The 11,490-nt window shown below is 39.5% G+C and overlaps 1 protein-coding gene across 1 annotated transcript in view; it reads right to left on the bottom strand.

Moving 5' to 3' along the window:
• Positions 1 to 2,303: 2,303 nt before the first annotated feature.
• si:dkey-127k13.1 overlaps positions 2,304 to 11,490 on the bottom strand; it is a 70,233-nt gene continuing 61,046 nt past the window's right edge. The window contains exons 14-19 of the mRNA XM_034163008.1: positions 6,568 to 6,643; positions 6,407 to 6,457; positions 6,065 to 6,300; positions 5,089 to 5,310; positions 2,751 to 2,839; positions 2,304 to 2,636 (exon numbers count right to left, since the gene is read on the bottom strand). Of these exons, the coding sequence (XP_034018899.1) occupies positions 2,582 to 2,636; positions 2,751 to 2,839; positions 5,089 to 5,310; positions 6,065 to 6,300; positions 6,407 to 6,457; positions 6,568 to 6,643 (729 nt within the window). The 3' untranslated portion in view covers positions 2,304 to 2,581. The remainder of the gene's footprint in view (positions 2,637 to 2,750; positions 2,840 to 5,088; positions 5,311 to 6,064; positions 6,301 to 6,406; positions 6,458 to 6,567; positions 6,644 to 11,490) is intronic.

Here is an 11,490-nt window from a genome sequence, read left to right as displayed (position 1 = left end):
GTTCAAATACAACCCCTGGCAAAAATTATGGAATCACCGGCCTCGGAGGATGTTCAGTTGTTTAATTTTGTAGAAAAAGAGCAGATCACAGACATGAGACAAAACTAAAGTCATTTCAAATAGCAACTTTCTGGCTTTAAGAAACACTATAAGAAATCAGGGAAAAAAAAAAATTGTGGCAGTCAGTAACAGTTACTTTTTTAGACCAAGCAGAGGGGAAAAAATATGGAATCACTCAATTCTTAGGAAAAAAATTATGGACTCATGAAAAACAAAAGAACGCTCCAACACATCACTAGTATTTTGTTGCACCACCTCTGGCTTTTATAACAGCTTGCAGTCTCTGAGGCACGGACTTGATGAGTGACAAACAGTACTCTTCATCAATCTGGCTCCAACTTTCTCTGATTGCTGTTGCCAGGTCAGCTTTGCAGGTTGGAGCCTTGTCATGGACCATTTTCTTCAACTTCCACCAAAGATTTTCAATTGGATTAAGATCTGGACTATTTGCAGGCCATGACATTGACCCTATGTGTCTTTTTGCAAGAAATGTTTTCACAGTTTTTGCTCTATGGCAAGATGCATTATCATCTTGAAAAATGATTTCATCATCCCCAAACATCCCTTCAATTGATGGGATAAGAAAAGTGTCCAAAATATCAACGTAAACTTGTGTATTTATTGATGATGTAATGACAGCCATCTCCCCAGTGCCTTTACCTGACATACAGCCCCATAACATCAATGACTGTGGAAATTTACATGTTCTCTTCAGGCAGTCATCTTTATAAATTTCATTGGAACGGCACCAAACAAAAGTTCCAGCATCATCCCTTCCCCAATGCAGATTCATTGCTTTTCCTTAGCCCATTGTAACCTTGTTTTTTTCTGTTTAGGTGTTAATGATGGCTTTCGTTTAGCTTTTCTGTATGTAAATCCCATTTCCTTAAGGCGGTTTCTTACAGTTTGGTCACAGACGTTGACTCCAGTTTCCTCCCATTCGTTCCTCATTTGTTTTGTTGTGCATTTTCGATTTTTGAGACATATTGCTTTAAGTTTTCTGTCTTGACGCTTTGATGTCTTCCTTGGTCTACCAGTATGTTTGCCTTTAACAACCTTCCCATGTTGTTTGTATTTGGTCCAGAGTTTAGACACAGCTGACTGTGAACAACCAACATCTTTTGCAACATTGCGTGATGATTTACCCTCTTTTAAGAGTTTGATAATCCTCTCCTTTGTTTCAATTGACATCTCTCGTGTTGGAGCCATGATTCATGTCAGTCCACTTGGTGCAACAGCTCTCCAAGGTGTGATCACTCCTTTTTAGATGCAGACTAAAGAGCAGATCTGATTTGAAGCAGGTGTTAGTTTTGGGGATGAAACTTTACAGGGTGATTCCATAATTTATTCCTCAGAATTGAGTGAGTCCATATTTTTTTCCCCTCTGCTTGGTCTTAAAAAAGTAACCGTTACTGACTGCCACAATTATTTTTCCTGATTTCTTATAGTGTTTCTTAAAGCCAGAAAGTTGCCATTTGAAATGACTTTAGTTTTGTGTCATGTCTGTGATCTGCTTTTTTTCTACAAGATTAAACAACTGAATGAACATCCTCCGAGGCCAGTGATTCCATAATTATTGCCAGGGGTTGTACTTATTTTCCTCACTGGACATGTATTGCTGTGAATAAAATGTTGAACTGCATGTGTTTAACAGGTGAGCTCTGAATGGAATCAACAAAAACAAAATTTGTTCACCTTTTATGTAATGGAGCTCTATTTACAAATTAATGATTAATTCCCAATTCTAGGAGTACATGTAATATTTGGAGCACCAGTCTAGTCTTGTTCTACAATGTACAATGCAAACTTTCCATGAAGCAAAATAGTCATGAACGGCTTTTATGCATATAGATAAAAAGAAAAAACACAGAAACGACTGATTCCGCTGAGTCATAATAAAGCCGACTGACTTCATGGTCATTTGACCTGCTGGGTCAATGTACTATAACAGTTGGGCTATTGTGTAATAAAAAAAAAATTGACTGGGGTGCAAATTTTGTTATTTTTAAATGGGATTTTATCAGTTTCTGAAAACCATTAAAATTGTTTTAAAATATTTATTGTTGGATAACCAAGCACATCTGACTGCCATGGATAAAACAAAAAATTACAGGCATTTGCAGTCACAAACATAAAAAAAAATTCAAAAAGTCTGGGCTGAAATGATCAAATACTTTTCATTTGACAATAATTTCTTAATAAGGATTCTTTCACCACTACTCTGTGGGAAAACACACTGAATGTACAATAACAAAACTATCTGGAAAAGAGCAGCTGAATGAAGACAATATGTATCCCTAACTGCCAATAGTATGGGAGTATGAGACGATGTCATACACTGGGGGAGGAGAAAAGTTTGAGACTGGCTCGCCAATTTGACCCCGGCAGGAAGCAGAGGGGACCCCCCCCCCCCCCCCAATAAAACAATAACACAAATTACACAATTTTTCACAACATCAGGGCTCTTCAACCTGATGACGAGAGAATACACATCAAACTTGGGATATCCAGCATCCTGATACTATAATTTTGTCCTCACGTGCTGCTCAATCATCAAGTCAAACTCCTGCCTTTCTCTGACATGGGGAGAAAAAAGAAAAAAAAAGGGAAAAAACGTTAATGTACATATCCTGTGTTTTGCAGGGGAAAAATGTGTTACACTTGTGGATAAAGTCCTCACTGGTTCTTACCTGTTACTTATACATCGTCCTTTTAGATATTTTTCTTCTGCTTTTTTAAGTGAAATATCTTCCACCCCAGCGATGGCACAGATGATGGCCTGAATAAGAGAACAACACTGAAACTAAAATGTAAACTACATTAAAAAAAAAAAAAATACAACGTAATCAGTGTCACAATTTCTAACTTTGTCATATGAAAATCATCAGTAGCCCTCTTTGTAACCTATGATCATTGGGAGTGCAAGGTACGTTCACTCTAATTTTTGGGACTGCCCCCTGTCAGGCAGTTTTGGGGGGTATTGCATCCAGACCCTCCATCTTTGTTATGGTTTCATTCTCATAGTCAGCACATATTCTGTGGATGTGAAAGCTCTCTTTGCCCACAGTGAGAGGAAAAAGAAAATAATTTTCACAAACCCAGAAAAGTACACACATCTTGAAAGAGAAATGCAAGTGTCGAAATTACAGAACATGTAAAAAAAAAAAACAAAACAAAAAAAAAACCAAGTGTGCTCGAAGAGCAAAATATCTCCCACTGGCAAATGCTGCTTTGGTAAAGGGCTTGCTACATTCTAATAGCATTTCAAGGTACATTGGCTTGCAAAAGTATTCAGCCCCTTGCTAAATGCAGATCAGGCTTCTCTATAAAAGTTTCTAAAATTATCTTCCTTAGACTCAAACCGAAAGTAAATCTGTACAACTTGATATAAATTAATCAAAAATATAAAAGTTAAGGTGATGGGTTGCATAAGCAATGAGCCCCTTTGGTATAATACCTGTAAAAAAAAAATCAGTTTAATTTCCAGTTTTCTTCAGACAAGTCAGGGGATGGATACAGGAACATTTCCAAGTCACTGAATATGTGTTGAACTTTATTTACATCAGTTATGAAGAAATACAAACAGTATGGCACTCTATGGTCAATCTGTGTGGAGTAGACAGTTCAAAAAACTGAGTGACTGTGCAAGAAGGAGAAGAGTGAGGAAAGCCACCAAGTCACCTAGACAACGCAGAAGAAGTTGCAGGCTTCTGCGGCTGATTGGAGAAATTGTGCACAGTGCATGTTTTGCATTTTGTATCCCCAGTTATACAGCTTCAAGATGAAGTGGCACAGAGGAGGGTTTTATTAAAAAGAAGACCTGAAAGTTCAGCTACAGTCTAGCAGAAGGTACATCTGAGATTTAATGTTTTGGTGAAAGAAAATTTACAATAACTTTTATGACAAGGAGAGATGTCCTGCTTGATATTTATGTGGTAAAAGTTTGTCTGACATTGAATTTTCTCACATTTATTCTGTTCTGAAAAATGCCTATTTCACCATTATTTAACATCTGTAAAATGGCACTTTAGCCAAAAAATACAAGACTGGTTACCATGGCAACCACTGGAGGATATGTTAAAATATTGTGTGACAGTTATACACTAGCCAAATACTGTACATACACCAAATTTCATTGAAATCAGTGAGATGTCACTTTCCATGTTTTGGGACCTCATGGCTGATTTTCTCAGTCAGCTGCTCTTAATTTGTTTATGGCATTTCAAATACAAAAAAGTAAGCCAGGCTCAATATAACAATTTCTAAAATCATCTTCCTTAGACTCAAACTGAAAGTAAATCTCTACAACTTGATATAAATTAATCAAAAATATAAAAGCCAAGATTATGGGTTGCATAAGTAAACAGTCCCTTTAGTATAATACCTGTAAATAATCAGTTTAACTGCCAGTTTTCTAGAGACAAGTCAGGTGATGGATACATGGACATTTCCAAGTCACTGAATATGTCTTGAACTTTATTTATATCAGTAATGCAGTAAACAGTATGGCACTATGGTAAATCTGTGTGGAGTAGACAGTTCTCAAAAACTGAGTGACTGTGCAAGAAGAAGAATGAGGAAAGCCACCAAGACACCCAGAAGTTGTTTTAGGTTTCTCTGGCTGTGACTGGAGAATCGTACATAGTGCATGTTTTGCATTTTGTATCCCCAGTTATATAGCTTCATAATGAAGTGGCACAGAGGAAGGTTTTATTAAAAAGAAGATCTGAAAGTTCAGCTACAATTTGCCAGAAGGTACATCTGAGATGCAAGTCTAGATTTAATGTTTTGGTGAAAGAAAATCCTCCTCTATACCTTCTCATTGGGTGTAACACACACAGCAAGCTGGCACAGACTGCTGAATGGCATTGTCTGAAAGTAGATTCACCTTGGACAATAATGCTAATATGATTTAGTCTGCTGTCTAATCAAAGCACTATACTTGTAATTGCTCATTTCTTTCACTAATTTAGTTTGCTTCTGCTGATGGCACCACAAACCTCCTGAACCTGATGAACCTTAACTCACCTCAGGAAGAAGCACATCAAGGACAAAGCTGACATGCTCTGTGGATTTCACCTCTGCCAGACAAGGGGCAGTGTCCAGAGCTGTGGCGTGGAAGTCACTCAGGTACATATAAACCTCGTCCACCTGTCTGTCGTCTTCCAAGTACACACTCACCACCCTTCTCCGGTTGGTGCTCAGAAAGGAGCGAAGCCACCTGGACTGTTGCCGTCCGCAGATCACAGCCTGTTAGGACACACAGAGCAATAAACAGAAGAATATGGGGACACGACATTTTGTATCCACTCATATTTTGTTTGAAAACACTGACTTTTTTTTTACTACTAAGAAGTATTAAAGACATTAATAAATTATCAAGTCAAAAATTTGTTTCAACTAAATACGAATATGAAAACTGATTTAATTCATAAATCCTCACCCCCTTCAATTTAGATTTGTTGTGAGTGCTGTGGTCTTAAATCATGTGTCATGAAGGGCAAAAATTAAGTTACAATAAAAAAAAAAAAAGGAATAAGAAATCCAGACAGACAATTGCAGTACCTCACCACTGCCAATTAGCCTCTCAACTTTGCTTGACACAATCATTGACATCAAAGCTCTGATATGTCTATTTGCTCCAGTAGAGCAGAAATCTATGTAGAAAACTGTTTTAATGTCATCTAGTTCCTGAGACGTGGTCATTTATGTATTTTAGATGACAACCTCTGGTTTGACCTTGACATGACCTGTCACAAGAAGATGATCTACAAAACCTGACTGAAACTGCACGCTGTGTTTTGAAGATATCACCGTGGACAGGCAAACATTGATGCTCACAAGAAAAGGATATCAAGTGATGAAAGCTTGGATACAGTTAAGGGACCAGTGCAACTTGTCTCAAAAGCTGGTTTCTGTCTGCAGACCTTACCAACATGGCTCTAAAGTGCATTAAATGTGTTAAAATGTGGGACAAATGCATACATAAGATTACTTGTGATACCAGAAGGTGTTGATCCACCATGCGCTGCTTGACAATAAAATGTACAAGTTTCTCATTGGCGCGGTTATGAGCAGCACAGGTCCGATCAGGCAGCAGTCGCTTTGAGGTCCTGCAGACCTTTTCCTCCAGGTGCTCACTAAAGCTGTCGTCATTGGACTCGTCACATGATACCACATCGCTGATGATGCCAAATCTTTCTGAAGCTACCTGAGGATACTTCCTCCTCACTGGATAGCCTGTTGAAAACAAAGACCATCACGTGGATTGAGGAAGGAAACCGTTTGTGTATTCCTACAACTTCTGATAGTATGTAATAAACAAATATGACACAAAGGAACTTACTCATATCGTGCACAAAGTATTCAATGAACGAGCCAGAAAATGAGCGACATGCTAGAAAGAGACAAAAATACATGTCTTAAAGAAAAACTGCTTAGATGTATTGCCTACAAATGCCTTTTTTTGTAGGTTTGGGTACATGAGCAGTATAGGACTTCACTCACCAATCCGCATTCTATAGTCATTGATCAGCTCTATGGACCATTCGATCGCAGTGTCATAGTTTTCTTTGGCTTTAAGCTACAACACAAATGAGAAAACAACATGGTACAGAACTGCAAGGAAAATGATGGAATTCTCAAGTGCTTTCATCCACCACAACATACTGTGTGCAGCCAGAAAGTATTCACAGCTCTTCACTTTTTCCACATTTTGTTCTGTTACAGCCTTATTTCAAAATGGAGCAAATTAATTTTCCCCCCTTAGAATTCTACTCACAACACCCCATAATGACAACATTAATTTTTTTTTTTTATTAAAACAGTCAGATTCTGTGGAGACTTTCAAGTCCAGACTTGTGACTATCCGAGAAATTGTAGAAGAGGTGGACATCAGCACTTTTTCGGCACATTCCACTGTGACAGAAGATTTTTGCCATGAAAAGAGTTGCAGCAAAATTCATGCCGATGGCTTTGGCACAAAGCTGATGGCGGAACAAAAGCGCCTCCGTGTTGAAGTCTCACAGGACATGTTGTAACAAGCCCAGCTCTTCCACCATTCGGAAGATTCAGACGGCTTTCAGTGGCTTTTCAGTCATGTGACTATCCGAGAAATTGTGGACAAGGTGAGCATGTCACAACATGTCCTGTGAGGCTTCAACACGGTGGCGCTTTTGCTGCGCCATCAGCTTCATGCCGATGAATTTCGCTGCAACTCTTTTCATGGCAAAATCTTCTATCACAGTGGAATGTGCCGAAAAAGTGCTGATGTCCACCTCTTCCACAATTTCTCGGATAGTCACACGACAGTCCCACATCACCACAGCATTCACTTTGGAATGATCCGGTCGTTTCAGCGTGTTGATGGCCGACCGGAGCGCGGCTCGCTCTCCACTGTTGTGCGGATGTCTTTAAACCGGTTGTACCGCTCCTTAATCTGTGTGATGCCCAGAGGATCGTCACCGAAAGCCGTCTGAGTAATCCGAATGGTTTCCACCTGGCTGTCGCCCAGTTTCTGGCAAAATTTGATGCAGTTGCGCTGCTCCAGTCGTTCTGCCATTTCCTTGCAAAGAAAAAAAACGACTAGAGACTCCACCCATCCTCACACAAAGGCTGCTTACAAGCAAATGACGCAATCGACAGGCATGAAAAAATTCACGCATGCGCACGAAGGTTCAAGGTTGGCTCATGCAAGAACACGTGATTCAAATCCATCAGGTTTTTGAAAAAAATAAAAAGGTCGGATACTTTTCTAACAGACCTCGTATGGTTAACATACTGGTACAGTTTTGTTTTATGCTTTTTATTCTTAATTCATTTATTAGTAATTGGAGCGGGCCGCAGCCTCAAATTTACCTAAATTATGGGTCTTTTAGTGAAGTTTAGGGCTAGTGGCCGGCAATCACCTTAGTATTTCTCTGTTTTTCTTGTTGTTTAATGCTGGCAAATTATACAGTCTTTCTGATGCCTGGTTCTGTTTTTTCTCTGTTTAAGGTGCAGCTCCATCCAGAGATGGGAGTTGTATTCGTGTTGGCGATCCTCCTGTCCTGTGCGCCAATAGCATTTCTTGTATATTCGTCCGTGAATTGTTCTGTAATTTATGTTTGTAGCATGGCCCAAGCAGAGGGTCACCCCTTAGAGTCTAGTCTGCTGAAAATAAATTGAAAATTAAAAAAAAAAAAACAACAAAAAAAAAAAACTAAGAAATCACATAAGTATTCTGACCCTTTGCTCAATACTTTGTTGATGCACCTTTGGCAGCAATTACAGCCTCAAGTCTTCTTGAATATGATGGCACAAGCTTGGTGCACCTATCTTTGGGCAGTTTTGCCCATTCCTCTTTGCAGTACATCTCAAGTTAATCACGTTGAATGGGGGGAAACGGTGCACAGCTATTTTCAGATCTCCCCAGAAATGTTCAATTGGATTCAGGTCTGGGCTCTGGCTGGGCCACTCAAGAATATTCAGAGTTGTCCTGAAGCCACTCCTTTGATATGCTGGCTGTGTGCTTAGGGTCACAGTCCTGCTTAAAGATAAACTGTCCCCCAGTTTGAAGTCAAGAGCACGCTGGAGCAGGTTTTCATCCAGGATGTCGCTGTATATTGCTGCATTCATCTTTCCCTCAATCCTGACTAGTCTCCCAGTTTCTGCTGCTGAAAAACATCCCCACAGCATGATGCTGCCACCAAACGTGACGCCTGGGAAAGAGTTCAATTGTCTCATCAATCCAGAGAATTTTGCTTCTCATGGTCTGAGAGTCCTTCAGGTGCCTTTTGGCAAACTCCAAGTGGGCTGCCATCTGTTCTTTATGAAAGAGTGACTTCCATCTGGCCACTCTACCATACAGGCCTGATTGGTGGATTGCTGCAGAGATGTTGTCCTTCTGGAAGGTTCTCCTCTCTCCACAGAGGAATGCTGGAGCTCTGACAGAGTGAACATTTGGTTCTTGGCCACCTCCCTGACTAAGACCCTTCTCTCCCAATCACTCAGTTCAGACGGGCAGCCAGCTCTAGGAAGAGTGCTGGTGGATCTGTACGGCTTCAATTTATGGATGATGGAGGCCACTGTGCTCACTGGGATCTTCAAAGTAGCAAAAACGTTTCTGTACCGTTCCCCAAATTTGTGCCTCGAGACAATCCTGTCTCAGAGGTCTGCAGACAATTCCTTTGATTTCATGCATGGTTTGTGCTCTGACATGCAGCGCCAACTGTGGGATCTTTTATGCAGACAGGTGTGTGTCACATTCAGTCAATTGAATTTACCCCAGGTGGACTCCAATAAAATGTGGAAACATCAAGGATGATCAACAGAAACAGGATGCACCTGAGCTTAATTCTGAGCTTCATGGCAAAGGCTGTGAATACTTATGCACAAGTGATTTCTTAGGTTTTTATTTTTAATAAATTTGCAAAAATCTAAAAAAAAAAAAAAAAAAAACCTTTTTGATATTGTCATTAAGTTTGAGGAAAAAAATTGGAATAAGGCTGGAACATAAAATGTGGAAAAAGCGAAGCACTGTGACTACTTTCTGGATACACTGTATGTTGTGGTGGGTGAAAGCACTTGAGAATTCCATCATTTTCCTTGTTCATCTTCCTTTCCAGTTGCACTGTATGATCAATGATATTTGCATAATCCCTCATACAGAAGCATGCATGCACACACACAATGTACTCAGAAACACACTGGGAGTAATCTGGGAATTATGTGCACCTTTGTGGTGGTAATGATGGTAAAAACAACCGCTGTGTTTTCAGCCTCCACACCCTGGTAAGATCTGGGTCTGGACCAGGAATCAACAACAAGTGGAGTTGAGGGATACGGATATTTTGGGGGGCATACAATACGGATATTAGAGAGTTAAAAAAAAAAATTTGACGATACTGCTATATACACTGAACAAAAATATATGGAACACTTTTGTTTATGCTCCCATTTTTCATGAGCTGAATTGAAAGATCTAAAACATTTCCTATGTACACAAGAGACCCATTTCTCACAAATACCGTTCACAAATCTGTCTAATACCCCATCACACTGGAGGCCGAATGAGCCCATTGAGGCGCATGCCAAACAGTTGGGCACAGTTGTGCGGCCAGCCTAAATGTAGAGCACATGCTCTCTACTTCTGATATGTGTTCGAGGTGGAAAAATATTGAATGGCAGTCGAGGTGGATTCTAACTGCATTCTACACAGTAAAATCATCAGTGTAAAACTAAGACTGATGGTGTTAAATTAACACTGGTGATTTTACTGTGTAAATATTCTCACCGCATCAAAAACAGCATTCGGAACAGTCTGATCGTGCTCAAGAGACATTCGCCATGGTCAGGCACGTCTAATCCTGCCAGCATGTCCTGGACTGCACCCCCTGTGCATCCCATTCAGAGTATGCAAAGGACATACTGTAATGTACAAAGTCTGTGACACGCATTCATTTTGTGAAGTAGACGTGAACATTGCACAATCATACTGAATTCATGCATCTCAGAGCTGCAGGGCAGCAAGCACATCTGGACGGGGTGTTCCAACCATAATAATCATATTGACACATATACAATGTCAGTCTTTCTCATGGGTTAGATCAGTGATTTTCAACCTTTTTTGAGCCGCGGCACCCTTTTTATATTTACAAAATCCTGTGGCACACCACCAACCAAAATAATATTATAATGCTATTACCTCTGGTTTTGCGCAAAACCCAATTATCGCAATAGAAAATCAATACAGAAAACACCGCATTTCGAAAATCCTCAAGCATTTTGCTCTCTGATCTCAAGTAGGGCTGTCACGATTAGGAATTTCTGGAGACGATTAATTGTCAGACAAATAATTGCGATTGATGAATATATTGTCTATTTTTTTTTTCTTTTTTCCCCTTCTTTATATTATACTATTGTAGTATAATTACACAACTCTGGAAGAACGTTTGGCTTCTGTGAGTGGAGAAACTGGGAATGGTGCATTCTTATTTTTATTTTTATCTTCATTTTACATATAGTCCCAACTTTTTATGATTTGTGGTTGTTTCTGTTGCATTTCTGAAATTGTTTCTCCTCATCAGTCACGTTTTGTGCTTAAACACTGCATTAAGCTCAAGATTGAACAAATAAATACCTTTGGAAAATAACAGCTGTTAAAGTTCAGAGTTCTCACCTGCTTTTTGTGATCTCTGCGTCTGAACATTGTTTTTTTTTTTGCGACTCAGTTCATTCATATATTCTCATTTTTTAAATATGTTTTTAAAGATATTTGACCGTTTATTTCATCTCATGATCTCATAAATTCAGCATACGACGCGCACATGGTGTGAACAGGACGGTAATGGCAGAATCACACCTTTAGAGAAAGTTCAGAGAGAAGTAAAGGCAGCTTCACGTTTCCGTTTTGTTAACGTTCACTCGGGTTAAAAATCCTCTCTCTGCTCC

The sequence above is a fragment of the Thalassophryne amazonica genome, chromosome 2 (assembly GCF_902500255.1).
Source record: "Thalassophryne amazonica chromosome 2, fThaAma1.1, whole genome shotgun sequence".
NCBI lineage: Eukaryota > Metazoa > Chordata > Actinopteri > Batrachoidiformes > Batrachoididae > Thalassophryne > Thalassophryne amazonica.
Note: the sequence above shows the minus strand (reverse complement) of the source record. Positions and strands in the feature narration are given on the sequence as shown.